The 18,466-nt window shown below is 39.5% G+C and overlaps 1 protein-coding gene across 1 annotated transcript in view; it reads right to left on the reverse strand.

Moving 5' to 3' along the window:
- Positions 1-18,466, reverse strand: part of LOC306760049 (cell adhesion molecule 1-like) — a gene marked incomplete at both ends in the record, with an annotated part of 158,160 nt that overhangs the window by 37,072 nt on the left and 102,622 nt on the right. The window contains 2 exons of the mRNA XM_079245817.1: positions 2,786-2,932; positions 9,537-9,557. Of these exons, the coding sequence (XP_079101943.1) occupies positions 2,786-2,932; positions 9,537-9,557 (168 nt within the window). The remainder of the gene's footprint in view (positions 1-2,785; positions 2,933-9,536; positions 9,558-18,466) is intronic.

Raw genomic sequence — 18,466 nt, forward strand, 5'->3', positions numbered from 1 at the left:
TTTTGCCAGACAACTCAGCAGTGAGCTGTAACTTGCTGTAAGGCTACACAGTAAACAACGAGAGCTGCAGCTTATGGAAAGAATTTCTGTAAGTTTGTTTCTTTTTTTTTTTTTTTTTTTTTGCATTATTATAAAAATGATCATAATAACTGCTTTAAGATTTGAAGCCGTGCCAACAGAGGCTTTAAACCTACACCTGTTTGATGCTGAAACAATGGTCTTCTGGTGATGTATCATCACTTTAAACTGAAAGCCTGAGTAACATAAAGCCAGACATCACAGAAGGAGAAATGCAGTGAATAAATAATAGTCTATCATTGTATTGCTCTCCAAAAAGGTCCACCTTCTCTGATAAAAGCTCATTTTTCCCATTTCAGATGACAACTCTGCTAAATTGCGTGTCATTTGGCATATATCTGGAAGAATAAATGCCTCATCCTAACAAAATTCCCTCGGCTCCTACCTATGGCATAATTTATCTTTATTTGCTGCAACAGAAATTTGTTTTTATGGCCTTCAGTGATTTTGTAAAGCTGTTATTATTCTGAGTATTTGTATGCATTTCTGTTTTCTGAGGAGGCCACTTCTGCTCGTAGCTGCTGTTCTTGCAGCTCCTGGTGAGAGTATATGTCACTGCTGTTTACCTCCTTGTATACAAAGATCTGCCACTGTGTCGGCCGGCTCTGTTGACAGGTAACAATGCACCTGGCTGAGGGGGGTCCCTGCAGAACCGGCAGTCCTTCAGGAACAGAACCTTGAACAGCACTGCCGTGAGGTTTACCAGTCCGCTTTACAAGAAATACAAATCCACACCAGCGAGCCAATAAAACTTTGTTAGAAAGTCTGACATAGATTCACATCTAATGGTAGATAATCACCAGCATTTGTTTTCTGCTATTGTATTGACTTTGGCAGAGAAAATGACATGTTTGCTGGTACACATGGAGAAGCTCAATAAAGAAAGAGAAAAATGTTGTCCTAACATTGTGGTAGATTTCTTAAACTCTACCGCGGTGACATTAAATGCGACTACACTGTCATCAGTAATTATTTGTTGCTACTTTTCTTCCTGCTCCTTGGTGTCTTCGTTGATATTTCTAAGATTCGAAACACAGCATGATCTGTGATTTACAACACAAATTCTTTCTCTGGAGCAGCTTTGGCTATTTTTTTTCTTTATAAATACGACTAAGATGTGTACTCAAGCTCCCTGGATGCTAGTGAGAGAATGGAACACCGTCTCCCTACCTACACTTGTGAAATGATAACAGCTGGGATGCAATATAGACTGAAATGAAGGGTGTGTCTCATTCACCTTGAGGCTTGGCTCAGATCCATGATATAAACAAGTGAAAATGCAGGGACAAAAACTTGGTTCAAGTAGAAGTAGCCCATATGCTCATGCATAATCATAATGTTCAATATCCTAATCTAAGAGATTATCGTAAAATCGAACAGTGACAAGGACAGAAAAGTATTCCCATTATGGTAGCTCTGTGAATTATCTCTTATTAATCTTGCAGGGTTCTGAGCTTAATGACTTGTGTTAAAGAGCCAGAGAGTCAAGGACAGATGGAATCAAGTATGGGGAGCAAATCTGAGCAGGAGCTGATGGTGAAGTTATCTCTGATGCCTTCACTGTTATTCAAAAAGCAGAGCCTCCTTGTGTACAAGATGCGCTGACAGCTGTAATGCCCTTCTTATGCAAGACAACAGAAATGAAAGACACACATATAAGAAGTGTGGATGAGACGTGTTGTGGAAAACACATTGGATTTTGATGTGCACTGTGATCCTATATTTCTATTATAATCTGGCAGCTGTGTTATATGACAGTCCATTAGCTGTTTGGTTTTATAAGACAACATTTTAAAATGCACATGACATTTCAAGCGTTCACACTTCAGAAACATCTAATGTTTGACTTTTTCACTTGAGGACGTCACAATTATATAATCATAAATATAAATTGCTGATTCATTTCCTATGAGTCACCCAATCAATTAAGCAAAGCAATAACGTTGGCTCTACAGCTGGGTTAAAAATGAGATTTTGAGATTTAGACAACATACGGTATTTCCTTGAATTTCGGGACGTGCTGGTTAAGTTTGACATTTCCGGTGTGTTGATGATATTGCAGCACGTCTGGATGATTATTTCAAATTAAATAATGCTGTGACATTTTAAACTTATGGCTCAAAATGGAGTATTTGCATATTTCTAAAATACTCGATAGCCTAGATTCTGTGTAGTTAGTGGGCTTATTTTCATATTAGCAGCGATTGTTTTCATTTCACATTTGTAAATGTCTTGTTTTGATTAAGACTGGATGTGTTTTCAGCAGCTGTTTCTGTGGAAGAAGAAACGATAGTGCAGTTTTTAATATCAAAGAGAAACTGCTAGAGCAGCTCTGAAGAAGCTTCCCCTATCCAGCCTTTTGTACTTGTGATTGCATTTACCTACCTCCATAAAGCAGTAGTAAAAGGAACTGCAAAGAGTGTCTAGGGCGGTGAAAAACAAAAACGTGTTGGTGGAAAACAGAAGGAAAAAAGGAAACTTTTCTTCCCGATATAAAAGAAATGTTTTTAGAATGAGACAGAAACCAAACCCATGGAGGAAACACGGATTGAAGAAAATTGTATTTCTGCTTTTTCTATCCCTTTGTGGTGTCAAACAATATTTTCTCTCAAATACTGTAAAAGGACTGTAACCCCACGTTTTATGACTTGTAGTGTAAGATTTCAGGAGACGTGGTGAATGTCACGTCTCAGGTGCCAGCACTTACGTCTAAGATCTCTGAAATAGATGGTCTGTCTGTTGGGGTTGAGCAGCTGGATTACGGAGTCGTCGTTGTTCTTCACTCTGCAGCTGATGGTGGCCGTTTCTCCCTCGATCACTGACACGTTGTCGGTTGCCAGGTTCTGACTCTCAACTATACGGCACAAGCAAAAAAAAAAAAAAAAAAAAGCCAAAAGGGGAAATTAAATTTCACATGGAAAGCAAACAGTCCTTACTGGATATTTAGAGTCAATTAAATATTTATATTTCTTCCAACGGGGAGTACATGTCAACACATGCAGTAAAGATATGAGAATAGGCTGTGCAGATAGTCTGTTTGCAGCCATGCCTAATCCTTTTAATATAAGAGCCATGTGCAGTGTTTGTCACTATTGATCTCCCCGGCTCAGAGTGGGCCCTGTGAGCCAGTGCCAGATGGGCTGTAAGCTCTGCTGCCCACGAAGATACAGAGAGAGGAGAGGGTAGGAAGAAAAAGAGACAAAGAACTAGTGTAAGAAAGTGGCAGGTAGTAGATATGGATGGGGTTAAGGATATGGGGGGGGGGGGGGGGGGGGGGGGGGGGGTTGACAAGAGCAAGAGCGAACAGCTAGAGAAAAGAGAGGGACGAGAGGAGGTGAATGCTGTTTATGGTTCAGCTTTATCAGAGCTCTCCATCTAAAGTTGCATGTGACCAGTTGTGTGCTCAATGTGTTTAGCGTTTCTGTTCTGTATTTCCAGGGATACAAGCATCCCAGGCGCTCTCTGTACACTGGCATTGTTACTTCTGACATACTCTGGACCTTGTCATTGTGACTTGCACCCCACTAAACCCCAACAAAAAAAAAATCCTGACTTTGTTACACCTCTATTGAAAGAGAGAGAAAGAAAACATAGATACATAGAATGGAAAAAAAAAAAAAAAGAGAATATGACGTAACCAAACGTGATCTTATGCTATATTTATCTGGCAGGTGTCAGAAATAAATAAATGAATACATGCATAAAAATAAAATAAAGCATAGAGAGAACATGTTTTAGTGCCTCCGATTCAAACCAGTAAAGGAACAACATTGTCAGCCACAGCTCCCCACCCCACCACCACAAAAACATCAAAAGCACATTTGCATGCCCGGGTTGTCAGATACCTCTATTGCTTTCTGACATTTACAAAGTGGAGGGGAAAAAAAAAAGCGGTTGCATTTTCAGACAGTGATAATAGGAATAGACAGCCAAACTAACATAATTCAAAATGAACTCCGTGAATGCGGCAAGCAATAAGAAATTAACCTCCAGCGGAGAAAAACTCTTCAGACCTGTCTGATACAATGAACTACCCATTCCATTCCACTCTGCCACCAGGGCTCAGGTTTAGGACAAAGGGAAGGTAAAATGAAAAAAAAAAAAAGAAAATGTGCAAGCATTACATACTGCAACCAATTAAAAGGTTTCCAGTAAATCCAGCATAGGATGTCTTCCTCTTTACATTTACTAAATATTATTGTGTTTAGACGTGAACCAAGAATAGCAACTTTGTAGATTTAAAGTCATAGAATACTGTTGAATTTAGAACCAAACTAGAAAAGCACTCAGAGAGAGCAGACCTCTGCCAAGCAGGTCATTTCCACCCATATTGTGAAGAATCCTTTTAAAAATTCTTCTGTCCACAATTTCTTCCAGCTCACTCCCAGAATTTAATGGAATCCAAGTTAGACCAAGACCCATCATTTTCAGAAAACACAAAAATTCACCCAGTAGTCCTTTGTGGAATGTTACTAAAAGAATAGACTGATAAGAATGAGCAAAAACATCACTTCCTAGGCGGTGGTAATAACCACTGTGTGAGTCAGGGTAGTGTCTACCCAGGACAGAAAGAAATACATGTAATCATACAATTTTAATAATTAGTTTATATATTTTCACTTTTTAAAAAAAAAATATAATTCTTATATTAAATATAATTTTCAGATGTAAATTACTAATAGCCTGTGGTACCTATTAATTTGAAACTGATGGCTTTTTGTGCTATTCACAGCTAAAAATAACTCAACATCACCTCCTACAGGCCAGGCAGAGAAGTTGCACATCTAACCTTTGTGCTGTACGGTCGAGGCCGTTGGCACAGTCCTGCTCCGACTTTTCCTCTCATATCGTCGCAACGGTATGTTCTAGGGCTGTGACGATATGCTTTTGTCCCGATTCGATTCTATTACGATTTTTTGGGTGTCGCTTTGATTTAAATTGCGATTCTCACAATTCTTCAATATTGTTGATTTTTGTAAATAGAAAACAAAATAAATGTATAAAACTTTTATTTTGCTCGTCATTTTTCTTTTTTTCACTCAAGAAAAAATAACATAGGAGCCAGACCATCATTCTGCTGCTATAATGCCCAAGAAGACAAGTTAAAAGATCAATAAAAACAATAAAAATTACAAAAATTTTATAATGGATTATTTTTATTTGGTTGAAAAAAAAAAAAATCAATTTTTTTTTAACAAATAATCAATTTTAAAAGTGTGAAACAAAAAAAATCCCGATTTTTGATTTTTCAATTTGATTTTCCCACTCCTTGTCATGATGTGGTTTGTGCTGTGCCTTAGTTTCAGGTTTCCTGTTTTATTTTGTAGTTTTTCCTGTTTGGTTCTCTTGTTGTTTAGCTTTATTGATTTCCTGTTCATTGAGTTCACCTGGTCTTGTTTCAGTTCATTCCATACACCTGTTTCTTCTTTGGTTCCCCAGTGTATTTATACCCCTCAGTTTCAGTTCTTGGTTGCTGGATCATTTTGTTGTACTTTGTTGTTAGTCCCCTGAGTGCCTCTGTTAAGATTAAAAGCCGTCTTCAACCGACATCCCAGTTCCCTAATCTCTGCATTTGGGTCCACACCTCACCGCCCGTCGTGACACCCCTACTATGTTTGCTGCATGTACAGTCCGTTCCCCCCATATAAAGTCCTAGGCATAAAGAAATAGGCTGTCTTTTACATCATTGCACTGTACCAATGGCCTACCAAAGTACGTTCAGAGAATTAGTGAATTGACGCTACGCTGTCAACGATGGTTGATGTTTTGACTAGAGGGATTACCCTTCCAAAAAGGCTTAAACAATTTTTTACATTTTTCATTTCAGAAAAAACATCAACATGCATTTATCATGAAAAGTTAAATGGTCTGTAATGAATCATTTAGCCAGCTTTGCTAGTTTGTAATCCTGTCTTACAATATTGATTGTGTTAGATTAAGCAGGCAAATTTAAATGATCATATGTGTGTCCGGTGCAGTTTGCGACTGTGTGCCTACCTAACCGTAGAGTATGTGGCACGTGCCTGGTAATAACTGTCATGGACTTATAACTAAACTTACAATTTACATTTATTTTGAATTTTAAAATTTAGCTTCGGATTTAAGATTCAGTTATAATTACAGCAAGATTGTGCTGATGGTGGGAGAAAAACTCAGCTGGCAGAAAAAACAAAGCAGTGAAACCACTGATCTCCACACTCGCTATGGAGTCACTCTGGGAACTGGTGAACAGTCAGAAAGCAGAGAGAAAGAAGAACTGGAGCTGTGTTGAACTCCCACAGAAAAAAAACGGTTTTCATTTTGGGTACAAAATCATCCGATATTGGTATAATCTAGTTTTTTTTGTTGATAAACTACCCTGATTTCAATCAGTATCCTATTCTATGGGTTTCCCAGAAAATTATAATTGCACAAAAAAGATGTAATAGGTTGAGATAACAGCCTTCAAAGTTATATAATTATAACATACAAGCCCACATTTGCTACAATCATATGATTTACTGCAGAAAGGTCAGCAACATGGTCGATTACTGTGCTGGGAGCCACTGAATTATTGAGCAGCTTAATAAATAAAATGATCAGTATATTTCTAGTGCAGCTACATAATTCATTCGATAAATAAAGCAGGTGACTTAAGTTAATCAAGTAAATCCTATCCAAGTTATTTATAGAACATGGATGTGCACATTTGCAATCTTTACACATGTAAGACTGAAATGTATGAACACAGTGACATTTAAAATTCCTCTCTACATGAAATAAATATTGCAGTGGGGAAAAAAGGCAATATGAAAAGTTTTGATGTCTTTTTTTTTTTTTTTTTTAATTTTATTGCCGTAACGTAAAACATTTGGCAGTCAAAACAGCCGCACAGAGCAACCTCAAAGCAAGGTTATTCTGCTCCCAATCTGTTGGACTGAGAGAAGGGAAACGGAAAAGATAAATTCTCCATAAGGTTTAGCAGCCCCAAGCAAGGTTGGTCCCCCTCCAATATCCCAGCCTAGGCTCATCTCCAATTCAAAACACACATAAATAACATTGCTGTGATTAGCAATCCCATCAAAGTGAAAACAGGCCACTTTGTGGAACATGGAGGGTTTTCGCAATTGAAGTAAACATTTTCAATTGCCTCGGCATCCTGGTCATGATTGGGTGCAAATGAGGAGAGGCAGTCATTAATTCTTGGGGGTGGGTGTGGATGGAGAGGGAGTGGGCAGAGGCATAGCACAGATGACTGGCTGATAAATTCACACTCATTCCAGCAGCTGTCTGGGAGAGTAAAGTGCCTGTATCTCTACACATGGCTGCCCTCCTGTTCCTGCATCACAACATACTGAATGAAACAGTCGGAGGAAAATACAGACTTTAAAAAGTCTGTCTGCTCTCTGAGGGGATGTACAATCTGGCATCAAATGCTGGGCATGGAGACTCAGCTCATCAGCCATCCTCAAAATGCAAAATGGCACCAGCCCCCAACCAATTTTAAGAAAAGTTGATGAAATCAGGAAATATTAGTGGACTGGTTCCTCCATCAGAAATACAGAGACAGCCACCTTTTGAATCAAGTTGGCTTCTTCTTTGAACTTTCCTCTCTTGTTTTCACATCAAAAGACATGAAAGGGGCAGCAAAAAGCAGGACAGCCAGCCCCCAATTCCTCTCCCTTGAGTCACCGCTGTCTGCGGCAGCAGTCGTGTCCTTTCAAGGAACAACCAGACCATCATTAACAATAAAAGTTTCTTCCTCTCCTTCTCTGATTCTGCTTTTTTCCTCTTTATCTTTCTCACTCATTAAATCCTGATCTTCATGATGAAATGCTGTTTTAAGGATGTTCACAGAGGGAAGGGTATAATTAGCTCCATACTTTTTCTCCCCGACACTTTGCATGGGAAGGTTTAAAAAATTTCCTAACCTCTAATTTGGCTAAAGATGAGCACTCAAAGAAGTTCACTATAACTTATAATAATGACGGTGCACCGCAATAAGAGAAGAAAGATATGGAGCCAAACAAAAGATTTTTCTTTTCTTACTTAAATACATTCACAATTTTTTATTTTAATACATAATATAGTCAAGATAAGATGTTATTTAATAAATATTTTAAAAATAATTTCCAACATTTTCAGTAATAGTGTAATAGTTCATAGACTGTCAATATTCAGCGCCAAAGGATGTTAGAAACAAACATTTCCTTACTAAAAAATTACACGAGCAAAATAGATTGACATGCCTCATCTATGGTTAGAAAAGTCAACCCAGCAGAGGCCAGAGTTAAAAAGCTAAACTGGTTTAAACAAGAGTAGTCAGCCTTTTTTTTTTTTAAACCAATATTTTCCACCTGTGTCCACATAAGCAGTCTGTTAAAAGCTTCCTGAGGAAGTGTGAGTGGAAAAATAATCAAAAAAGTTGCCAAAACTTCACTCATTTCAGATTTACAAGCCTTACTTTGAAAGTTTGCCTGGAAATATTTAATGCCACGGCTCTACTTCCCTTTCACTTCACAACCGCCAGACTCCTTTGATGAGAATAGTGATTTCACTTCACGGAGCACAAAAGTTTCTGCTCTACCGCTGCTTTGACTGGTCAGTTTGTAACTGAGTCCTTTACAGACAAACAGCGGCAACACAAAAACCTCCCATGTTACAATAACGTAACAGGAATCAAATAACTAGACTTCTATCTGATAGCCAGACAGTGATTTTATGAATTTTAAAACAAAATCAGTTTAAGTGTTAGGAATATCTGAATAATTTCAACTCAGGCGTTTTTCTTCCTTCTTAAGGACCCAACGATTATACCCGGATGCGAGGAAGACTTGATGTACTGCAGCTGGACATTAATGGAAACAGTAGCTGCAGATTTAATCAGCCACAGAGAGTTAAATTCAAATTAATAATGCTTGCAATAATGTTTCTCTCATAAGTGCTTTTTTTTTTTTTTTTTTTACTTAACCTCCAAAATTATATAAATAGTAAAATATTTGCAATGCTCATGCTTTTTTTTTTGGCATTGAAGCTAACACTGAGTTATTTTACAAGGCTAAAATTTCTAATACAGAAGTCAAATACTATTTAATTCCTTCCTTACATGTTCATGTTTGTGTTTTTGGTTTTGGAAAGGCTTCAGAAAATATGACACGACTAAACAGTTCAGTTTTTTTTTTAAGTAGAAATGTGACACAACAGCAGACCAGTTGAGAGAAAAAAAACATGATAAATTCAGGTCTGTCTTTACATGCAGGAAAATGATTATCTGAGAATAAAACACAAAGACAGAGGATCCATGCAGCGAGCGAGCGGATGGCTGTTCCCACCGTCCTGAGAAGATATACCAACATAGCCAGCCATTCATGTAAATATGCACAGATGAACAGACTGCGATAGACATCCAATCAAGACGGACAGACGCACAGAAGCAAGCACATCCAAATGAACAGCAGGTAGGAAAAAAGAAAAAGTACCTGTCACAGTTTCAGCAGCTCCTGTTGCAGCGCAGGCGAGGATGAGAGCAGAGGAGAAGAAAACAGACAGGTGGTGAGCAGACAAGAGGCAAGCAGAGGAAAACTTTTTCATTATTTCTGAAAAAGGAATCTTTAAATTCATTCAGTTTAAGCCCCACATTACATTTGTTCAATTTTTAACCAATTACGAAAAATGCAAAGGCAATCATGAGTGAATGAGAAAGTCAGAGCGTCGACATCATGAACCATTTTTTTCCCCTCTTTTTATGAGTTTTACTTGCATGTTCTATTAATGAGAGACCAGAGAAATATGTGGACTTTGTTTTCCTCCCCTCATGTCCCTGATTGAGATTCCAGCCAGGCCCACTGTGGAACAGTCACTGCCTGGAGACGATCCCCTGGGACCTGTGGTGTATCCTGGAGAGGAGAGCACCCATTCGGAACGGTGCCCACCCAAACTGGCATCTCTCAGGGCATGGGATATTGGCGTGTTCCCAAGTCCCTGCAGCATTGCTCAGGGCCCATACCCTCGGGAGAGCTTCCATCATTCATTGTCTGCCATTCACAAACAGCCTCCCACACACACATCCACATTTCCACGCACTTCTTCCATTGCCTTCTGCTGCACATCTACAGTTTTATAGCTCACAGACTATATTTTATTATATTGACATTTCACACAGACTTTGGGGCTTCTTAACATTGGCTGTGAGCAACGGGAGCCTGAGCCTTAGGTGCACACTGTGTTGAAGCAACTGCTTGTCTCACTTGTCATTGCTGGTATAATAAGGGTGTAATGTATGACATGTGTCCTTGTTCTGCTCCTTTGTGCATTTTCAACATGTCAGCAGCTTCATCTGTACTAAAAAGAATGAGTGACAAATCTAATGCAATTGGGAACAAATTTCCAACATGGTCCAGGAGCCTGCTCCACTGGCTGAAATCTCTGCATCCCTAAAACTAAAAGTGTCAGTCAAAACATTACTCCTATTACCCAAGAATTTAATATAATGATGCTTCTGGGTGATTTAAACTTAGAAAAAAATGTTGCTACTCGGGCTTGAGATTGAATGAGAGCATCGTATGTGTCCCAGTCTAACCAGCCCTCAGGACAGCCCCATAATGAGGCTTTTGAGCTGCTTTAATTGCCAGGTAATTATAATGTTGTAGCAACATTATGTAAATGACTCATTATCATCTTGTATGTGTAGTCTATCTGCCCTCGTTTTATGTTACTTTGTCAGAAGTGTAACCCAGAAAAATGTATCATCCAGACATCAGGACACCTCATTGTTTAATCTTGTCAAGCAAGACCTATATCTAAACATGGAGACTTGAAATAGAGTGTGGTGACACCTTCCTTAACCCCTCAGTATGATCCACTTCCTGCTGGTGGCCTCTGAAGAAGCTATAAATGGCACTGTGATGGTGGCGGTGGTGTTATGCCAGCCCCCCGCCCCAACCCCCCGGGCATTTCTCTCCTCTGTACCTGCAGGAGCACATTAGGCATTAGGTAGAAGTTATGAGGTGCCAGCTTGCCTGTGATTAGATGTCATGGCTGTCGCTCCACTTAGACAGGACAGATTTCTGAGGAAATGCGGGTGATGGCATTCGTGCAAGTGCACCCATTGCACCAATCTGTCAATCTCATGGGATGAGAGCAGGCAGGCCAACCATCCTCCAAATGATGTCTGTCCTTGCCTCCTCACCTCTTCTCCTTCTCATTCAAAGCTCATCTTCAAGCCCTGCACAGTGAAGAGCTGCAGGTTCAGAAACAGAAAAAAGCCCTTCTGTCTCAATTGACACTGTTGTCAAATTATCTGCAGGAAACCTGATTGTTGTGAGCATTTAAAGGCTTTATCTGCTGTATTGAAGCATCTGTGCTCAATCCATGGCCACACCAATGACAGTGTTAACTGTTATATATTTATTTTTTTTGTCGCTGAGGCAGACTAAGATCTCAGGAGACAAGATGTATGTGTGGTAAGAGTGGCGCATAGCCTCTTTCTCTTCTTCACTACAGCTCAGTAAAAGCAGTGGGGTAACACTAATGAGGCAGCATTTCTTCTCAGTACCAGACTGATGCCTTTGAATTAATGTTCTTTTCAGGTAAAACATTCCCTTGCTTATTTATGCTCATGATCTGCAGTGTGTCGCATGTCAGCCTGGTGTGTGATAGCACCGCATAAGAGGACACAACGGAGGTGGATGTTGGAGCTTTGTGTTGTTCCCTATAGTGACACCCACATTGGTTACCTTCATATCTGTATTTGTGTGTGCATGCGGAGAAATAAAGTCTTACTGTGGGTATCCCACTGTGTTTTCATTTAATTAGAAGGGATCAGAGGTGGGTTCAAACTTTTTCTCTTCAATCGGATAGAGACGTGAGCTCCTGCGGGGTGGACCCAATAAACACGGATAACTTCTGAGGTCAGCTCGGTTTCACAAAAGAAAACCAATCAAAGAGTTTCAGCTTTCCCCAGGAAGAAAAAAGAAAAAAAGAAAAAAACTGTCTCGCACCTTTGTTGTCTGTGATAATCACTTTTAAATTCTCAAATGCCCATCAGTAGTTTCAATACTTGTATTTTAAAATATAATTCCTCGTGACAGTAAACTGAAATTACGTCTTTATTAACTGATCAACAGAAATGAATCAGCAGTTAACCTAGATTGACTGAATTATTAATGAGTATCTGTTTAAGAAGCTAAATTTAGTGGTGTCGAAATGAAGCTTGGGCAAGCATTGAATCTCTTTGAAACAACTCATTGCTTCGAAGCATTTCATGCGGTCAAAAGAGCGCCATCTGCTGGCTGTGTATGTGGGATGCATTTGAAGGGAAGTGTTGACAAAGCTTCATTAGCTCATGTCTGTCGCGGGTCTCCCTGTCACATATTTCTCCTTTTTTCCACAGGTCTTCCTAAATAAGTGCAGTTGATCTGTCTTTCCTGTCCTCTCCACCCCAACCAGTTGAGGCAGATGGCTGCCCTACCTGAGCCAGGTTTTCTTCCTCTTAAAAGCGAGTTTTTTCCTTCCTACTGTTGCCTCGTACATGCTCAGGATGGGAGGACTGGATCGAAGTCATGATTCAATGCAATCAGTTGGTTTCTATTATAGGATATGTATGAAATGATGCGTATGTGCCCTGTGAAAACATTGTTGTGAAGTGATGCTATACAAATCAAGGAGAATTGAATTGAATTGAATTAATATCAATGATGAATGGGCGCTGCTCGGTTACCGGGAGTTAGGTAACATTATATGATGATGTGAATTAAATCAAAGTAACTAATCTGAAATAAGGGAAACATTTGAAGCTAAATCTGTGACTTTAAAGAAGAAAACTCGGAGAAAAAGAGTGATTATGCAACTGGGATAGTGACTGTATTACTCCAGCGATAAAGTCCTACCGTAGGGGATTGAAACTCGTGTTAAAGCATTAAGGGATCGATAAAACCAACTCCTTCAAGTCTCTGTGAAGCAGCTCAACTCCTTTCTGACAAATGTCTGACATAAAAAACTTGATTAGTTTGGTCACATGATTTAGAGCACACTGAAGCAACATATCATGACAGTGCTCGTAACACTTCACAAGGTTGATACAGCCGAACATAACATCGCCTCCTGTCTTTGCACCTTTCCCATCTTTCTCAGCGCTGTCAACAGTTGAAACACAGCTATTATTTGAGGGATTCCTGCAGAACTTTTATTGAGCTTGTCTTTCTTAAGCTTTCCCTTTTGTTCTGTAAAGCCGTCTTGTCCACACTGCTACTTGTAAGTGATCTGACGTGTCCTAATATCAGATAGTAACTGCATTTAGTAACTGCAGTTCTGTATTCCCGCCTACATATGGATTCCTCACAGCTTTGTCTGTAAAGAACCACCCCTCATGGAGTCTGTGGCTATTTTATTTTGCATTTGTATGGGCATTTCTGCTCCATGTTGATCTCTGTAGCACTTCTGCAGCACTGTGAGGTATGCTGTGTACATTGGATTTTAATTTTTAATTTTCTTTCTTGACGAAGTGGGTAAGATACATCAAAATCAGGTGGTCAGTATACTTGTAGTAAAATGTATCTATTGAAATCTGTAGTCGCATGCTAATGTACGTCCTACTTACACATAACATTTATGAGAATATCATTCAGGTTTTAAGTATTTGGTGCAAAAATAATATGTTAGAAGTCACCTTTTATCTATAAAAACCAATCCAAACAATTCATTTTAACAAAAAAAAAATGTAGAAAAACTTCCATACCTCTTGAAATAATGGAAATAGTAGCATTCCAAATGACAGCAGAAAACTGCTGTTCTTACTTTAAAAACATATATCCTTTATATAAAGGCATCAAATCTACTGCTTTTTCTATACAGGATTAAACCTCTTCTTTTATTATCAGCACTCAGGTGAGGCCTAATCCAGACCAGCCAACCAGTAAAAAGATCAGCAAACGCTAACCTGTAAACATGAGCAGGAATACTCAGATTAATTCTCCCCAGAGTCAGCTGAGACATAATAATCAGGTGGGCTTACAGGAGATGCAAAGCATGTTTCTGCTTGATAAATGAACAAAAGAGAGATTTCGTTCGCAGAGGTAGGTGCACTCAGTTCATTCGATTTGCTGTGTACATGTCCGGTATATGGCAGCTATATATGCAGCTGAGGAGACCTTTTACTTTGTGAGATTAATGGGGAATCCTTATAAAAATGCTGGCAGACAAAAAGCAGATATTAAATTTGATGCCCTGCCTCCTTTTAGTTAAGTGCTGTGAGCATCTGCAGTCACACACAAATAATAATAATAATAATAATAAAAAAAGATTAAGCGAATAAAAGGCTAAATTTGGGATATGTCAGCTAGGGCTGGGCGATATATCGAATATACTCTATATATCATTGCTAGTCCCCTGTGCGATATAGAAAATGCTTATATTTGTCATATTCGAGTATCCTGTTGTCACGCAGTTGTTTTTAGCTGTGGGCGGGGTTTTCTCACTCCTCCTCGACTCTGCACCGCTTTGCATGGAGAGTTAAAGCAAGCGCACCTTGTTACGTACATAACGTGAGCTACGTGCTACGTCATGAGAGGCAGCGTGTAGCCACTTTCTCGCTAAATCTGGCGACTTCTTGTGAAAAGCGACTAGCGACAAATCTAGCAACTTTTACAGGAGTTATTGGAGACTTTCCTGGTGTTTTGGCGACTGACTTTAAAGCGCATATTGTAAAGTTATTGTCAGAACGAGAGTCTCTCCCCGTCCTAAAGCACTCAGTCGCTCCGGCTGCAGCTGCAGCCAGTCAGAGGAGCAGAGAGGACTCCTGCACGACTCCACCTACAGTCACAATGAACAGCCAAATCCGCCACTGATCCCGCTCTGGATTACAGAGTGGGATGTAAATTGCAAAGTTTTTCACATCACGCAAAAACAATTAATTCTATTTGATTACATTCACAGCCTCTGTCACTTACACACCTCATCCACTGTGTGTGTGACACAAGCATATTTATCTGTCTCTAGAAAGTACAGAAAACAGTGGGAATCAAATCCTGAATTAAAAACTGGCTAAAGCCGTTTATTGGAGATAATACGAGGACATTCTGCCTGTGTTATAAGACTGATTTCTACGCTAAACTCTGCGATTAAAAAAAAATACAAGACAACTCAAAAATGTATCCATAAAGCAAAGCCTTATAATAGTTCATCATTTGAAAAGTCCCCCCCTAGAGCACCTATTTTCATACGTTGCATTTATTACATCATGCAAAGGCACTTTATTTTGTTTTAAAATTACATGTTTCTGCCACTGCTTTAACTGTTCAATAAATGCGGTTTTGATTAGTTTGCTTCGTTACAATTTCATCCTTTTGGCATGAATGTTTAAATCAGCATATCGTGATGCAGTATGAATAATTATGTTTTAATGGAGACACAAAATCATCTTACTGATGTGATTGCATGCACCAAAGCATTAATTCAAGGCTAAGGTAAATATCGGGATATATATCATATATCGTGACATGGCATAAAAATATCGGGATATTACTAAAAGGTCATATCGCCCAGCCCTAATGTCAGCTTTAAAAAATGCCTTTGAAAATAAAAAAAAATGTGTGTAGTCTCATCTGGCTGGGTTCTGTCATCCACAGTACATACTAGACAAAAAAGCTAGAGCATAAGAAAAAGTCCACGGAAAACAACAGCCATGCTTTAATGACAACTCTGCACAGCTCAGGTAGTTTTTTTTATCTCTCTGAGTCGTGTCAAGAAAACGAAAAACAGCTATAACACATTTCTGATGACTGTAGATGCCAGACTGCTGCTCCAAACACGATAGGTGCCTAGCTCTCCCTGTTACGCAAATAAAACAGGAAAAATAAAAAGTGAAATAGAGGCAGCAGTTCTTTAAGACTCTGGTGACACATCCATCACAAGATGTAATGTGATGAAACAACACTATTCTACCAGGCAGGACGTCTCAAATCAACGTAAAATGGGCTAGGAGGAGCGTAATGGTGACACAAGATTAAGACATGCTGATTGTGACAAATGTGAGAACTGTAAAAGGTCCATAAATCACAGAGCAACTGCTTTTTGCTGGGAGGTACGCTGATTTCCCTTTTTCCCTACCAGGCACAATGATCCACTCCGTTATGTTAACAAGACTGGTTGAGTGAGCATGGACTAAAGTGCAGCAGCAGCAGGCAAGAGATTCCTTCTTAAAACCGAGGCAAAGCTTAACCTCTGGCTAAGTGACACATTGCTTTTCATTCACATTGTCTATTTTGGGTGATGCTGCAACTTTTTTTGTGTGTGTGCGTGTGTTTCCTTCTTCAGAGGCAGAAGGCAACTTGGCCTCTGTTTTTTTTTTTTTTTTTTTTTAAGAAAGTTGCAGGTCTGCGTTTGTTACCACGGGAGAGAGAAACCAATGCTCTAATTCAGCTGGGATCAAAACGCATGCATGGTGTTTCGAATCAAGAGTCTTGAGGGAGAAATCTTTGCTATTCTGGTAACACTCTAATGCCTCACCTATAGTGCGGTGTCTTGCCAGGAACATTCACATGAGAAATGCTTTGGGGGGGGTTTGAATGCTATTGTGTGCTTTCTAACATGTCTGCCAGCATATCTGCTTACTCACTAGGAATGTGTGTACATCTACACAAGCATCTCTTTATGTTTGTGTGTGCGTGTGTGTGTGTGTGTGTGTGTGGATGTGAGGGGTAATTAGGACATTAGGAGAAGCTTCTGACAGGCTTGTCATCACCACAGCCTGCCCAGCAGAGAGGAGGTGGTCAGAGGGGTAAGTGGAGGTGCACCAGGGTCAAGAGACAGCTGCTGCACCACCACTCACTGTCTGGAAGCTCTCAGAGAATATTAAACCACTGGGGCTTCTGCCAACTCACTCCCTTGTTTATGGAATAGACAAAGTCTTTCCACAAGAAGGCAATGACTAATTTATGCCACTGTTATAAAAGTGCTATTGTTTTTTCTTTTTTTTTATCCTGAAACACGAGAATATAAACAGAAAAAGAGCTAAATAAATGGTGATGGCATTGAGGTAATTGAGGTTATTTTGTAAATCTGTGGATTTGCTATGCGATGACTGTTGTTCTCATTTATGCGTTCACACTTTTTTTTTTTTTCCTTTCCATGATGATAAATCTGTGTGGTCCCACACCTCCTGTGTATCTGTCTCTAGCAGAGAGAGGCTCCATTGTTACAATATGAGACATATTAAATAAACTGCTTAAGGCTGATGACCTTGGTAATGGCATACCATTAATTGTATAGATGGATTATTGTTATCGCGGCAATAACGTGGCTTTTCTCCAGCGTGACTCTCCAAAACACCTGCGCCCATTCTCTGGCTGCCTTCGCTCATACAGTCATAATCACTTCTATCAGCCCAAAACGTTAACTGCATCCTGGGACACTAAACATATCTATTTGTTTGCAGTTGTAATGTCTTTTGTGTGCCTCAATCAGGCACCTGTCAGACACACACCTGCTACCTCACAGCTATGGAAAAAGGCAGAGGGAAGGCCCTTTGTTTCCTCACAGAGTTTATAATCAGCACGTTGTTTCCAATCTTCCTTCTTCATTTTTCAATTTCCCATTTCCCTTTTCTCAGTCAAATCACTGCTATCAATCAGGTACGTGTTTGAGAAAGGGGGAAGTTCCTTGATGGAACCATCTCCAGCCGTAGGCCTCATTAGTCAGAGACTGCAAGAGGAAATGTGTGTGTCGGTGAGTGTGAGCAGCACAGGCATGTGTGGACATGGGTGATAAAAATGAATTCTGGAAGAGTGTGTCTGTCAATATGAGGCCATTTAGTATTTCCTATTCCATCCAAATGATGCACAGCAGACATTACACTCTCTATTTTAGTTCCTCTGAATAGACACTCAGCCCAGTAAGTTCTGTTATAGTTTGCTCTCTCCCTTCTCTGTGCTTACTGATGTCCCGCTAGAAGATGACCCGTAACATCTCAAAACAATTTCTGTGCAACCATGACAACATTGTCTCCTTATCAGCAGTGAAAACATCTCAGAAATGAATGCCGCAAACTGATGTGGCAGTCAATACCAATCAAACCATAACAGCTGCATGGGCACTGGCTGTATTGATTAACTTGACAAGAGAAGCTCAAAGTGTATTGATATCCTTGAAGAGAGTCAACCAAGTTGCTTTCATAGTGCTGAACACACCATCAAAACAGAAGCAGCACAAAGTCCTCTGTTAACATTCATGAGGCACAAATTACACAACAAATACAAACAGTGAATAAAGAATGAGCTAACACAACAAGACCGGATTTTTTTTTTTTTTTTTGCCAACGTGGCAATATGTTCAATGTTTTACCGAGAGTATTGATTATAAAGGAGATCTGTTTGAAGTGGCCGGACAAAATGGCAACTATAGTAAATTCACAATG

Source organism: Telmatherina bonti (assembly GCF_933228915.1).
Source record: "Telmatherina bonti genome assembly, chromosome: 9".
Taxonomy (NCBI): domain Eukaryota; kingdom Metazoa; phylum Chordata; class Actinopteri; order Atheriniformes; family Telmatherinidae; genus Telmatherina; species Telmatherina bonti.